The 15,880-nt window shown below is 42.1% G+C and overlaps 1 protein-coding gene across 1 annotated transcript; it reads right to left on the bottom strand.

Annotated features, from left to right (window-relative positions):
- Window positions 1–3,104: 3,104 nt before the first annotated feature.
- Window positions 3,105–4,324, bottom strand: LOC124966160 (POTE ankyrin domain family member B-like). Its single transcript, XM_047527212.1, is given in 2 exon segments — window positions 3,105–4,049; window positions 4,052–4,324. Coding segments are annotated over 2 exon segments (1,218 nt in total).
- Between the last annotated feature and the right edge of the window lie 11,556 nt (window positions 4,325–15,880).

Here is a 15,880-nt window from a genome sequence, read left to right as displayed (position 1 = left end):
TTGTGTTCAGTAATTCACAAGGGTTTCCTACAAATTAGTGAAGACTTACTTGGTTATTCACGAAGTATTCTGTCTCTCTCCACTCAAACTCCTGCCCTGTTCACGGGGACTACTCACTCATAGTTAACCAGGTAACTTTGACACAAACGCACCCCGTTATTTCTTTTTCTGGTGTTTTGGCATAGGCTGGTCCCCCACACTGTGCTGATTCTTCGTCTGAAGCATCAACGCAAGTGTTTTCATTTTCCACGTGAACATTCCTAGGCCTACGTGATCTCGCATTTCTCTTCCTCTGGGTTTTTAAGCCGTTAACCTTCTGCTGGTCCGTGACTGAGCACCCACCTGAGATAAAACGTGATGTTGAGGTCTCTGTTGAACAGCTTTTCAAAGCTACGGAGGTAAATTCTTAGTGGTCCATTTTCGCTTATCATTTTCGGTTTGTTGGCCACCAAGTACACAGTATTCAATCTTTTAAAAACTGCAAAGAACATTCACGGGAGACATATTAGGATGCCCTTTGCTCTGTGCATGACTTTCAAAAAATGAAAAAATTAAACAAATCCAATTGTTGGATTAATAAAAACTTCTGACGAGCCAGCATGGTGGCTGTAATCCCAGCAGCTGAGGAGGCTGAGGCAGGAGGATCCTAAGTTCAAAGCCAGGCTCAGCAACTTAGCGAGGCCCTAAGCAACTCAGCCAAACTGTCTCTAAATAAAATATAAAAAAGGCTGGGGATGTGACTCAGTGATTAAGTGCACCTGGGTTCAATCCCCAGTACTAAAAAACAAAAACAAAAACAAAAAAACTGTAAGCAAAACAAAACAAAAACCCCTCTGATGTTGCTGCATTACTCAGGGGCAAAACTGAAAATATAGCAAGACTGGTGAAATTAGGCTTGAGTGTGTGCTTGTGAACAGCATGGAGAATTGTGGGTGATGAGCTTGTAGATTGAAGGTGGCCATTGATTATTGTGACAAGTACTGTCATAATTTCAGTGATTTCTGTCACTGAGGCAAGCCAAGGTAAAACTGAATTCTGCACCCAACGTCACATGCACACACACATGCATGCACATACGTTGGCATACTATACTCACACATGCAAAGGAACAGAAAGTCTCGCAGATATCTCTACAGTTCTGAATCAGGCCTCCCCATTGGTACCTTTCTCTGCTGACCTGATGCTGTTTCTCCATTCAAATCCTGGGCAACGTAGGCCAGGCCTAGAGCGAGAGTCAGAACTCGCACCTTCATCCCGATGAAGTCCTCACTCTCTTCCAGCTCTTGTGAATTTACTGCTGGTCGGCAGGAGAGCTTGGCTGCTTTTATAGAGGCCCTGTGTTGATGTGGCACTTACGGATCACGTGCTCTAATTTGCTGACACGTCATCTAACAGCCACCAGAATGGCGCTGAGTACAGAGGAGTGAACTTTAAAGTGGCATTTTAGAAAGGGGTCAGTTTTGACACTTGATCCTTAAACAAACAGTTTTCCGATTGATAAGTGAGATTTAAGGACAGTGTGTTTCCAGTCCACTTCTCAACATGCAGGGTGGAAAAAGAACAGGAGGGACGTGGCTGGCCATGCCTGGGCTCCCCTTTGGGTCTGGGCAGGGGTGTGTTCACTCTTCCTGTCGACTGTTGGGTCCTCCTAACTGTGCCCCATCTACTCCCAGCCTGGGTCCACTGAAGTGTGCCTTCAGACTGCATCCAACACAAATAAGTCATCTTGACATAGCTTTGGCCAAGTTTACATTTTAGTAAAGTCGATATAAAATAAATAAGAAAACAAGAGGTCTGGAGGCAAAGGCTTACTATACCTCTCTGAATTTCTATTCACCATTGTGGTTGTTATTTGATACTTTTATGGTTTTCAGAGCTGGATACAACATCACTTCTCTCTGCTGAAGACCCAATCCTAGTCTAAATTTTTGCAAATGTATTCTGAGGGTCTTACATAGAACATGGTAGTATAGTTAATGCTCAAGGGAGTCTTCTTCTTGTATTTTTAAATTGGTTCTTTTTAGTTATGCAGAAGTATTCATTTTTTTTTTTTTTTTTTGCGGTGCTGGGGATTGAACCCAGGGCCTTGTGCATGTGAGGCAGGCACTCCACCAACTGAGCTATATCCCCAGCCCCCATAAGTATTCATTTTTAACATAATTATAAAAGCATGGAATATAACTTGCTCTAAATCAGTCCCCAGGACTTCCTCTACTCCTCTTCTCCTTCCTCCCAGTTCCCTTCCCTCTACTGATCTTTCTACTATTTACTTAGAGTTTTTGTTTTTTAAAATCAGTGTCTTGTGGATATATGTAAAGGTGCGAGTCACTGTGGTATGTTCTTACATGTCCATAGAAAAGTTAGGTCAGACCAGAGAAACAAGTTGTACCCCAATTGTTTATAATAAAAAAAAAAAAGAAAGAAAAGTTAGGTCAGATTCATTCCACTGCTCTTCCTTTATTCCACCCAAATCCCTTCCTCTCCTCCACTGACCTTTCTTCTCTTTTGATGGAACCCCCTCCCTGCACTCCATTAAGGGAAACTTTTAACTCTAACCCTCAGCCACCAAACTTCCTGGTGCCAGATCCTGGTATTCAATGGGTAACTTTTTTTTTTTTTCACTGTTCTATTTGTTTTTAATTTAGAAAGGTATCAAAGTCATAGTGCCTCTTTTTTCACATAAGCAAGCACATATATATGAGGTTTAACAGGAAATCATACAAGTAAAATTTGTATAAACACAAATCCATATTCAGCCATAACACAGATAACAAAGTAAAAATGAAGAAAACTGGCCACTATATACAGTTGAAAACTACTGTGTCTTATACACTAGAAAGTCTTTTATAAAATAATCATCTTATATAATCAGAAGACCAATCTTCAATGTCATCCTGCAAGATGGGTTTCTTTACTATTTCGGAAAGGTTTTCTTCTTCCTTGACTTTATGATGTTTCTTCTTCAAAATACTGCTCACTTGAAAGAGAGGTAGAGCTTGCAGTCACAGTTCTGCATGTTGTCATTTCAACATGGCTGGTGTGCAGTAGGATCATTGATGTTTCCTGAACGTTACAACGTCTTCCAAGCTCATTACTCACTTCCGCTAGCCTTTCCTTCGTCCTGTAAAGACCGTTTCCTCCAATGTTTTCTCCCTCTCTGTCTTTTCACTTGCTGCTTCATACTGTCCTCTTGGATCAATTTCCACCGAATCATTTTCCCTTGATTGAAGGGTTAATAGTTTTTCTTCTAATTCCTTCTTCTCCTCCTCCAGTTTTCCACACGTAATTTTTAATTCTTCCAGAGACAGAGCCTCCTGCCTCAGGAATTCATTTTCCATATTTAGATATGCATGTTGTGAAGATGAATATTGCAGCTGTTCATTAAGATCATCCAACTCCTTTTCATAGAAAATTTGATTGCGCAGAATCTCTTCGACAATGTCCCTCTCATTGTCCATATCGATTTTTGCCTGATCGTGATGTTCCTTCTCAAGAGCCAACTGCTGTTTATTGGGTTTTAGAAGTTCGTCATGACTAGAGGCAGAAGCAGCACCACCACCTTCCCACATTGCTGGGGTTTCGATTTCCTCTATTTCAGGTCCCCTGCAGTGTTGTTCATCCTTTAGTTCGTTAACTTCACGCACATCAAGTCTTGCCTGTTCTTCCTCTGATGTCTTTCCTGCAAGTACTTCTGGGTATTTATTTTGAAACATTTCATGTTGCTTTTCTTCATATGCAACAGCTATTTCTTTAAGGTTATCACTGCAATTGACTGCATAGGACAATGCGGTCCTACCAGAGCGATCTTTCAAACACACGTCAACTCCTTTTTGCAGAAGCAGCCTGACTGTTCCTTTGCTTTTGTGTCCTGCTGCGAGCATCAGTGATGTTCTTCCGTGATGATCTGTCGCGTGGATGCTCGCTCCCATGTCCACTAGGAATTCTGCCATTTGCTGATTGTTTTCTTTCAGTGCAAGTAATAGTGGAGTGAGGCTGTCCTTGTTTTTTGCTTCAATCATCGCCTTGTGCCTAAGCAGGTTTGCAGGTTTGCTGCTGTGCACGTGTTCTTACTGTAGACGGCATAGTGCAGGGCAGTGTTGCCACTGGCATCCATCACATTTGGATCTGCATCAGACTGCAGCAAAATCATGGCACACTCCTCTGCCTGGAATTGTACAGCCTTAATGAGTGCTGTGCTCTTATCATTGTCACAGATGTTGACATCAGAATTCATCTTTATCAGGAGTGTCACCACTTTGGGCTGGTCATAGACACAGGCATAATGCAGAGCAGTCCTGTTCAGTGGAACTCCTGTGAAGCTCATCTCCAGATTCAGAATCTTGATGGATTCTTTCCCAGCCTTCTCCTGCTGAATCACAAGACTGTTCCTGGGAAAAGCTAGTTTTCTCAATGTCCAAGAACTCCAGACGAGGAAAGTGACAAAATAAGCGTGTCCTGTTCTGGCTACAAACTTTAGGAGAATGTGAGTCACTGTTAAACTTTCCGTTATTATAGGTCAGGTCCAGGCTTAGATTGAGAGTCTGACCTGGATTAAAATTGGGTCCAAAATTCTGACTGGCATCACAAATAAGACCTGTTCCTTGAACAGACGATGGTGGCTTTCCAAACCTTGAAAGCTCAGGCAATTTGTTCACATTTTCTGTCGATCTCTGAAGGTGTGGACTCTGCATCATTTTCACAGAATTATTTGGCAGTCCAACTAGCTGCTTTAACAGGTGGCATTAGAGCTTTGTGGGTGACCTCCGTGACATACTGGGCTGGCACATAAAAGGTTTTGGAATTCTCATCCAGTTTAACTTGCCACCAGCCATCATTGGCCTTTTTCACCAAGATGTACTGCTCCCCTTGTTTTATCACAATCTTTCAGTCCTTGGCTTCATATTCATAATCATATTCCACTCTGATATACACTTGTCCTGGAACCATCTTCCCACTTCTGTCACTCAATTTATTCAATATTATTCACCTCTCAAAAGGGATAGCATGCCACATTATGGCTTTAGGACTTGCTGCATTAATATAGCTTAAAAGGAGATAAAAAAAAGCCAGCATTACATTTAAACCAGATCTAGTTGGGCGAGGTGGTGCACGTGTGTAATCCCAGTGGCTTGGGAGGCTGAGGCAGGACATTTCACAGGTTCAAAGGCACCTCAGCAACATACTGAGGCCCTAAGCAACTTAGTGAGACATGAGGTCCCGGTGACCTTGCGGCGGGAGGCCCCCTCCTCAGCCAGCACAGAGGGCGCCGAACACCTAGAACAGCCAGGAGAGTGTTCACACCGCCGCCTCCACCTCCGCGTCGCTCTGGTCCTCAATGGGTAACTCTTAACAGTGCAATCAATAGAGTTGTAATTGAAGAATTCAGGAAAATGAAGTTGGAGATCTTAGATTAACAAACATAATCACAAATCAATGTATGAATAACCATTTCAAAAACCAGATTTTTTTTTTTGTTTGATTCAAAATCAGAATTCTCTTTGGTTCATTTGGGTCAAAGACATTACGTGCACACCGTGACTTCCAGTCCTTAAATATTTATACCTCCATTTTAAGGTCCATTTAATGAGAGCTCTTCTGTCTTGCAAATAGAAAATTAAAGCAAATTGCCATGAGTTTTATTCCGCGTTGTACAACAGCATGTGGAAGATTAAGACTACTTCTAATTTGCTGTCCAAGAAACAATTTTTGACACCCAAGGCTACCTCTCCCCTAATTTTAACTGGGTGCTGTGTTATGTCTTGTCTGTATAAAAGTTTACAATTCACAGTACATATTTGAACAAATAACGATAGCAGTGGAAGTGTGACCAGTGTTGCTAGACAGAGAGAAGCACACACATGTTTGTTTGATGCACAATAGTCGCACATATTTATGGGGCATCACGATGTTTCAGCACTGGACACCTGTGTAAAACTCCAATCAGGCAAGCATGTCTCCTGCCCCAACATTTGTCATTGCCTGATGGTGAAAACATTGCAAACCCTTCCTTCTATATTATACATCATCTATAATCACCCTGTTGTGCTGTAGAATGCCTGAATTTATTTCTCCCATCGAACAGTTGCTTAGCAACCACTGACCATTTCCCCTTCACCTTCTGGTTTCCACTCTTTCCAGCCTCTGGGAACCACTGATTTGCTCTCGACGTCTATAACGATATAGGAGGAACACTGATCAGTTGTTTCCAGGAGGAAAGGGTGTGTTTCATTAAGTAGTGGACAGCTAAATGACCTTTAAAGATTGAACAAGAGGTCTGATGAAGAAATGACATGCTGGGCTGTGGCTCCATGGCAGAGCACTTGCCCGGCACATGTGGGGCACTGGGTTCCATCCTCAGCCCCACATGAAAATAAATAAATAAAATAAAGGCATTGTGTTCATCTACAACTAAAAATATTTTTTTAAAAAAGAAATGACATGTCAAAGGTTCTTATATGAGGAGAGGGTACCATTGCAGGTGTGAGGTCTTGTCATATTAGAGAACTCACCAGAGTATACTATGGCTTGGGGTTAAAATCCAGCTCATGGAGAAAACTTAGATTCAACAACAATAACAACAACAACAGCAAATGTTCATGTGACTCTGAAAAAATAAAAAAATCACCCACAATGAAATTGGGGATGGAGAGCTCTGGTGTGGTGGTGGATGAAAGATGTTAAATATTTGAGAGTAAGCTGTACTTTGGAAAGCCCCAGTCATCCTGCAAACAGAACCTACCCTGCATTTAGCTTTAAGTTCTGCAATGCAACTAGCAGTGAGATACAGGCTCTTGGCTTTGAAGGGTTGAGTCTCCCTCCTGTGAAGCACTAGCCTTTCTGTTCTGGGTCGTGAACTTGTGCTTGCAGAGATATGCCAAGTGTGTGCCCTCTTTGATGATGCTTTTGAGTTACTCTACCTTCATTATGGCCATTGATGCAACAAGAAAACTTCTATAAATTATCATTGTTGTCAAATCCTGTGACACAGGCAAATTAAACCACGAGTAATTCTTATTCATGGCACTTCAGCTATTACTCTGAAGACAGACTGGATCATTGATCATCTCAGGAAAACCAACATTCTGTCTGCTGGTTGTTCACTTAACATCCGCCTTCTCTTTTTGCCTTGTTATATGAAACCTGAAATTTTGGAGGTGTTGAATTTTTTTAAGCAACATGCCAGGCTGAGAAAACGGACTCTTCTAAGTCTTCCTTAGGGGGAAATGTTTGTGTAATCAGACTATGGCGTGTGACAGATACTTGTAAACCAACACCATTATGTTTCTTGAAAAAAGAACTGACTTAGTGGACACGTGGCTTCCTTTCTTGGCTTTTCCTCCCTACTAATTGAAATGTAGACATCATAGTTGGAGCTCCAAAAATAACATGACTGTCAGTTATTCTGGGTAGAGCAGTAATAGGGTACCCCATTGAATCTATGGCTCCCAAACAGTACACCACTCTTGCTCCCACTGGGAACAGCAAGCCCATTTCCTCTTGGTGAAAGGTCCCTTCACCTTCCTCTCTGTTACTGTAGTGGTAGACAGAGCATAAAATGGCTAGTGAGGGGCAGCTTTCTGCAACCTTTCCTTATCTACTTGACCAGATCTACCCAAAGGGGAGCATACTTGCGTTGAACTATTCCTACTGAATTTCATTAGCCAGAGAAATCAGGCTCAAACAGCAGCAGGGAAGACTGAAATAGGTCAACACACCTGAACCAAGTTTTGTCCATACACCGTTGTCTTTTATTTCCGTCCCATCCAGCATGCAAGAGAACCATTTATAAAACCATTTATAAACCATTGTCTCTCTTGTGGCCAACAGACATTGGCCCAGGTCTTTTTATGTTCTCCAAGCCCACTGAATTCCCAGAGTCTCTTACTACCCACCTAAACATGGTATCTGTTCTCCATTCTCCTCCTCCCCTTTGAAGAGGGGTGTGTGAGGGTCTGAATTGAGCTGGGCCAACACGCAATTGTGGTCGGCTCCATGCACATGAATGAATGTGGATGTTTTTTAATCTGTCTGTAGTCAGTTCATTCCAGTGAACCATTGGAGGGCAAAGGGGGACATTTCCTCTTCATCCCTACACTATTTTTTCCTTACTGGTTGATGAATTTAAAAATGCACCATTTTGGGGTGGGCTGACAATGGCTTCCAAGTAGACATCTGTATAAAATCCCTGGAAGCTGTGAATATTAGTTAGCTTATAGAACAAAGGATGTAATTAAAGTTAGGAGGAGGAATTCATCATGGATTACCCATGGGGGTGTAGTGGGTAACTGACCCAGGCCTAGATGTAAAGTCAACTAAGGATGCTGTCTCTAAGAATTAGTGACTGGGAAAGAGAATTCTCCTCCCTGTTCCCACTAGCTGGGTTTCAGGGGACCTAAGTAGAACCATTTAGTCCTTCCCTTTGGATTATATAGGACCTTCCCTGGGACCTAACCACGTCCTTTTGAAGTGTAAATGCCCCTGTGAAGGTTCAGGGTTGGCTGAAGGCGGGAGATTTAGGAAGGCCTTGTAAGAGGAGCCAGCCTCCCTTATCACACTGCTTTTGTAAACACACTTCCCTCTTGAAAACCCTTACATACAATCTTATATGGTGTTTTTTGAAACCTTGTGCCCAATTATGTATCATTTTAAACTAGAAAAATTTCGACACTAGATAGCTTATAAATGTTGTGAAAAACTAGTAAAGGCACTCAGAATTTGGAGTGCTGATCTCCTCTGGGCTTGCTGGTGGAAAGTTTGATTTCTGTCACTCTTTGAGGGCCGTTTACTGCTTCTTGTGTGATCCCCACAACAGGGGCCCATATGCAATCACTTGTATCCTTAAAAGAGAGAGGTAGAGTTTTGAGAGACATACAAACATAGGGAAGGGGAGATATGAAGATGGAGTAGAAAGAGACTGCAGGGTAAGGAACACTTGTGGCCACTTGAAGAGGCAAGGAGGACTCTCTTCTGGGGGACCGCCACTCTGCTGACACCTGGACTTCAGGCTTCTGGCTTCCAAATCTGTGGGAGAATAGATTTCTGTTGCTTTAAGCTTGTCACAGCAGCTAGAGGACAGGAATACACCATTTATCTAACATTAAATATAAGGAAAGAGATCTAGAGGAGGAATAGTGGATTCCATAGTTAAATAATCAAAATTGCAATATCGAACAACAGAAGCTGCTAGCCTTGCCTAGTCAATTACAATGAACTCTGGAGAATGATCCTTGTTTAGCTTGCCCTTGATTTGCAGTTCAGTTACGAAATTTTCACTCAACTCCCGGAGTCAATTCTTTAGAGGGATCAGGGATCTTTTTGTTAAAATGGCTGATCAACTTATGAAGGTTATATACATACACAGCTAATTATTTTTATTTTCCTGACATTTACATGGAAGTATGATTTATAAAGGAGTAGATCCACTGAGCCAATTGTCTCTCAAAATAATGCAATTAAAAGAGAAAGACTCAAAAAAGTTGATGGCAGCTCCAGTAATATCTCAGGAGATCAAATGACGTTGTTCTTCTCTTGTCTCTGCACATTCCAGGTGTGAGGAAAAAATAATCTTTGGGCTTGATTTATTTTTCTGTGAGTTATTGAGTTGCTTGCCTAGAAATTAAAGGCGTGAATGCCCTGAAGATATTTTCTGTTCCTCTCTGGAAAGAAAGAACATGCATCTGGTGTAAAATTTTCAGGTCAGATGGCTGTAATTACCCTTGGTGTGGACGCAAGAGGCTCTTTTCCAGGGCTTATACACTTTGGAACCAATCTCACCCAGAGAAGGCGCTGACCTTTCAGACTCAGTTAAATGTCTAATCTGATTCTCTTTTGAAGGTAGAACTTGCTAAGAATAGAAGGCTCTGGTATATTTAAAAATGGCTGCTTCCCCTCCTCCTGATAGAAGGATGAGGGTTTTCTCAGTTCTTCACTGTGAAAATCTGGTAGGGTCGCTGGAGGGAGCATTCCCCAAAGTTTGGCACCTCCCCCTAAGACTGGCCCCTCACCTGGAGTTTCCAGCTTTCCACCTGGTCCACACAAAGCCTCCAGCCATTCATCCATTATACTTAGCTTCTCCTGCCTAGGACTGGTTTCCATGCAAGTTTCTGCTCCTGTGTCTCTGCTGTCAAATTGTAGTTCTCTGTATCTGCCTGTCTCTCTCTCCAATTTGGGGGGCAATGACCAGCCTGTGCCCTGAATTCCCCGATGGTTCTAAGAATAATGATTGATTTTCACTCTGTTTAGCTTTTTTTCCCCTTGTTGTATGGAAGGGACAGGTGACTTCCATATTCCTTATGTGTGTGACCAGAAGCTGGAAGTCCAAACTGACCATCTAAAGAAAGGGTTGGCATGCAACTTCTAAAATAGTAATATGGATGTACATTAATTTACAGAATCATCCATTGAACCAAAAACCACTTTTAGAAATCTGTACTACAAAACCAAAGCACCCATATGCAAAAAAATAGGATACAGTGATATTCTTTGAAGCACCATTTTCAGATGAAAAAAAAAAAAAACCACCCTGTGACCACAAATGGTGTTATTAGTCCAGTTCGTGGACACCTTTGCTGGGCACTGGGAGTGAGTGAAAGGGTCAAGAAAGTTCAAGAAAGGGTCATTTGAGGCTCTGGAGCCAAAGAGCCTCTGTCACCTTTGATCAACTCTGCCAAGAAATCACGTAGTGGGTAGAACTGTGTCCCATCCTCAGATGAAGTCCTAAGCCCTGCTGTGAGTTACTTTGTTTGGAAATAGGGTCTTCGAGATAATGTACCAAGGTCAAAGTTCATATGTTTTTCTCTTATATGTGGAAGTTAGAGAGGAAAAAGGAAAAGAAAGCAGTGGGGTAAGCATTTCACAAAAACTGAAGGGAAATCAGTAGAATAGGGAAAGAAACCAGGGGAAGGCAGAAGAGGGCAAAGAGTAATACTGGGGAATGATATTGGCCAAACTGCATCGTCACATCATGTGTACATATGAATATGTAACAACAAACCCCCACCATTCTGCGCAACTATAATGCACCAATAAAAATAGGGAAAAAGGAAATTATTTCATTATTAAATTATTTCCTCCACCCGCTCCTTTATAGCCTTCTGGAATTTGCACTCTTTTTTTGGCATACATGCGAACCTCCTGGATAGCTCTCACCGCCTTCCTCTGCCCTCTTTCCCATCATGGTTTCATCTCCTGGATAAATACGTTTTTAAAAAAAACTTCTTTTCTTTGATCTTTCAAACTCAATTCAGGTTTCAACATTAGACCACCTGCCCTTCAGACATAACCAATGGCTCTTTCCTTGACCTTTAAAAAATAAACCACAACAAATATGCAGAAACTGACATTGCCCCATGAACATCCTCAGTGGACATATCCTGGTTTCAGCACCCAGATCAGGAAACAATATTAGCAGCTTCCCTGAAGTCCCCTCCCACTCCTCACTCCCAGTGCCCCACAAAGGTGTCCACAAACTGGACTAATAATACCACTTGTGGTCACAGGGTGTTTTTTTTTTTCATCTGTAAATGGTGCTTCAAAGAATATCACTGTATCCTATTTTTTTGCATATGGGTGCTTTGGTTTTGTAGTACAGATTTCTAAAAGTGGTTTTTGGTTCAATGGATGATTCTGTAAATTAATGTACATCCATATTACTATTTTAGAAGTTAAAGCAATTTATATGTGCTATGCAAACTCTAATGCCCTCCTCTTCATACAGCTTACTGAGTTTTTCCCTGTCGTGTTGCTCAGGGCCATGATTGATTTCCGTTAGATGCTGATTTCTGCATCATTGTAGATATTCAAGTAGAGGTGACCTCTGTGAGGGACGTGATCCAGGGACTCAAGAGCCTGGAAGCAGACTTACGGCAAGTATTCTGGGAGTTTTTAAACATCATGAAATCAAGTTCATGATCTTGAATTTGTATGAATACATAAAACATTTTACAGGGGTTCCTGCCAGATTGTCTAATGCAGTAACACCCCACACTGAAGAAAGGTGGTGTATAGGAGAGACCATTAAACTGCACCCACATGGCGTGAAGTAGTCTTATGGTCCTCTGACTCTCATAATTGGGATCTCCTATTTCTCGCACACCAGGTCTGAGAGGTGGGCATTCTCTGCCCTGACGTCCAGTTCCACTCTCTCGTCATGGAGCATGTATTCCCCAGACATGAACCAAGGCCACCGCCTTTCATGCTGTGCATAAACTGATAGTAGCTTTCCTTTCTTCTCTGAGATGGAACCATTAATAAATTTTCTCTGAAACTCTGTGGTAGAGGCTCATGTTTTTTCTCTCTCCAGAAATGTCAGTCTCACATTTTTATCCACATGGTTTCACCAAAGTCTTCTGTGTGTGTGTGTGTGTGTGTGTGTGTGTGTGTGTGTGTGTTTTCAGTAATTTCAATTTAAATCAATTCCTTCATGCATCCAGGATGTAATTTAGAGAAGGTCTGGATTTCACCGGGGCTCCTGTAGTACAATGTCAGCTTCTAGAGGAAACAAGCCCCTTGACTTGAAGTGATGGGGTCGGCAACTAGTTTCCTAGTCAACTGACCTGTGGAGGTCAGCCCCTGCTTTCCACACAATCTCATCTCTAGCCAAGGTGAACACAGAGGGAGAGAGGTCAGCATACTTTTAAATTTACTGTTCCAGGAAATATTTATATTCCATGGAAGAAGAGTAGCATAGGTCTTAACATCACATTGCTGGTCAAATACACAAAGCTTAGCTTCTTTTTTTTTTTTTTTTTAAATTGATACTGGAAATTGAACCCAAGGGTACTTAACCACTGAGCCATATCCCCAACCCTTTAAAATAATTTGTTTTGAGGCAGAGTCTCTCTAAGTTGCTTAGGGTCTTGCTAAGTTGCTGAGGCAGGCTTTGAATTTACAATCCTCCTGCCTTGGCCTCCCAAATAGCTGGGATTACAGCCACACCCAGCCACAAGGGTTAGATTCTAAGGTTCCTGGTTACTGATACCATCTTACCTCTGCAGATCAAAATCTGAGACCTGACAGAGAAGGGAGAGTTCTGCCGAAGGAACGTTATCAGGCCTGTCCAGCCTCTCTGGGAAGCCCTGCATCAGCCTGTGCCTCTGCGATTTTAGGTCCTTGTCTCTTCTCTGCACCCCACTGCCCCAGGACTCCTAAGGACAGTGGCCTGAGGAATGGGTGCTAACCTTCCTGCCAGACAGAACTAAGCCTGAGGTCGACAGAGAACCGTGGTTACTGGGGAGGCTGACTGGGTGGGGAGAGGAGGTGGAGAGAGGCTGGATAGCAGGTGCCAAAGTAGTCAGGTGGGAGGAATCAGCTCTTTTTCAGCAGGGTATGTTGACAAAAGTGTACAACAATTTAGACAATATTTTGTAAAAAACTGGAAGAGAGGAGTTCAAACGTTCCCAACACAAAGATATGATAAAGATTTAAGGAGATAAGAATATTAATTACCCTGATTTGACCATTCCATATTATATACATGTATTAAATGATCACACTGTAGACCCTCAAAATGTACCAGTACTATGTCAATTAAGAATATGAAAAATAAAATAGGGATATTACAATTTACTAAATATGGCCATTCGAAGATTAAGGTGGGCTCATGCTTATTTTAAAAATGAAACTGCTAAAAGGAACTTTTAAAAAGAAATGTTGATAATGCCAATCTCCAAGTGCTTATGGAACAAGCTCCATAACTCCTGGAAAAAAACAATTTAAAGAATTGTAAGAGGTGAGAGTCTAGCTTTTAAATCTTTCTGAATGGAAGATGACTCTGAGGAGCGATTGCACCCCATTTTACAATTGCCATTTCTTACCTCATGATTACAGCATTCTTGTTGAAGGGACACATTGTGTCTTATTCTTGGTGTCAACCATGGTTACAGAAGGTCCTGCCTGCAATAGCCAGGAATGCATCTTGTCTGAAGGGGGACTCTGGGGGATGCCCCTTGCTGAGCGCTGATTTGTTTGGAGTTAAAGGGGACTAGGCACTATGAGCAGAGCAAGGCTGACACCTTATTAAATTCCTACACTCTGATATACTTAGACAAAGAGCGCTAAATTGGTATTTACAACTGGCTTTTACATCTTCTTGTTGGTGTGACTTCAGAAAGATCATTTTTCCTCCTTTAACCTTAGTGTCCCAAAAAGGAGGACTAGAAATACTGGCACCTAAACTCTCTTGCTTTTCTCCACCCTTAGTCTTTCACTCTTGGTCTCCCTGGGCCCCAAACAGGAAAAACATACATCTATCCAAAAACATTAACATCACAATTCATCAACCTTACTAGCAAAGAACTGAAAAGTGAGATTCGTTTCCCCATTTAAAATGGAAAACAAATTTTTATACTTTATTCTAGAGATAGTAAAACATGTCAGACTATCTTATTCTTTACTTTTGATTTTGCACAATGTGACCTGTGCAAAAACTTTGAAAATTAATTTGGAAGTACCCTAGCTGCAAATTGGTTAATACTCTTTTAATCGGTAATTTCACTTAGGGTGCTCTAACCCCACAGGCAAAATATAAAACCATATACGTGGAAATATTTATTCAGGACTTGTGTTATGAGAAATTGTCAGGAACTCTGAGCTGCATAACAGTGGTGTGGTTAAAGAAGCTTTAGGGTTTTAGCTTACATGGCATGTTATGTCCCACTAAACTGCACAGAAATATACAGTAATCTCCAGTCAAAAATATGAAAGGAAATATATAATGTAAAGTTAGCTCTGCAACAACTTTAACAAATAGATATTAAATGTCTGAGACAAGATGTCACTCCTAGACACCACTATGCCAGGAAAATGGAAAATTTCATTATTAAAAGGAAACTAAAGCTATGATTAAATTTTTACAAAATTGTTGCTGGACCTTTATTTAATTATTTTATTTATATGTGGTGCTGAGAATCCAACCCAGTGCCTCACACATGCTAGGCAAGCGCTCTACCATTGAGCTACAATCCCAGCCCGAAATCTATGATTTTAACCACAGATGATTTCGGAAAATGCTGAACGGTTACCTGAACCTGGTGTCTTGGAACTACGTAAAATGACTAACACAGTTTTTCTTTTTGATTTTTTTTTTTAAAGAACATATTTGTGATTAGTAAAGAAAAATGTTGCAACTTGCCAAGATTCTTCCACTTGTTTCCACAGTAGTAACTACTCTGAAATCTTTTGAGTTAGATTCGAATTCTGCCAGGGCATTATTTCCAGGTGAGCAGAATACAACGGAACCAGAGTTCAGGGGTCCCTCTGGGGACGAGTTCCGCAACGCACACCACCGAGGGAGAAGAGGGACAAACATTATAAAGCGAAAAGAAAGCAAGTAAGCAAAAGTAACGGGCTAGGAGTTCTCCGCAGAGTGCGTTAAACAACGTGTGATGTGGTTCCGTTGACCGAGTGGACGTGCACTGTCCCCAAGGACAGAGACGAAGGCGGAGCTGCGCGTGGCAGTCCCGGGGTTTCCGGGTTTCCGGTAAACCGCTCCTTGTCAGTCCCAGCGGGGTTCGATTTCCTTTCACAGTGTGGAAAGATGTGCTGGGTGTTTATGAAACCGGGACCGAGAGACTTCCTTCCGGTTTCCCGGGAAGGGGCTGGTTGTCGTGGGTAGCTCCGATTGTGGCGGATGAGGTGTGAACCCACGCGCACTCTGTCACCGAGCCACATTCCCCAGCCCTTTTTTATATTTTATTTTGAGACAAAGTCGCTAAATTGCAGAGACTGGCTGCGAACTCACGACCCTTGGGCCTCAGCCTCCGGAGTCGCTGGGTGGTCCCTGAGTACGTGCGGTTGCTTTCTCATGGGGAGTTCTGCGCCTGCGCACCAGCGAGCAGCTGGGGAACAGTGACGTCACCTCTGAGAGGTCCAGAAGCCGGAA

The sequence above is a fragment of the Sciurus carolinensis genome, chromosome 16, assembly GCF_902686445.1.
Source record: "Sciurus carolinensis chromosome 16, mSciCar1.2, whole genome shotgun sequence".
Classification (NCBI taxonomy): Eukaryota; Metazoa; Chordata; class Mammalia; order Rodentia; family Sciuridae; genus Sciurus; species Sciurus carolinensis.
The sequence above is the reverse complement of the archived record's forward strand: the minus strand, read 5'-3'. Positions and strand labels throughout refer to the sequence as shown.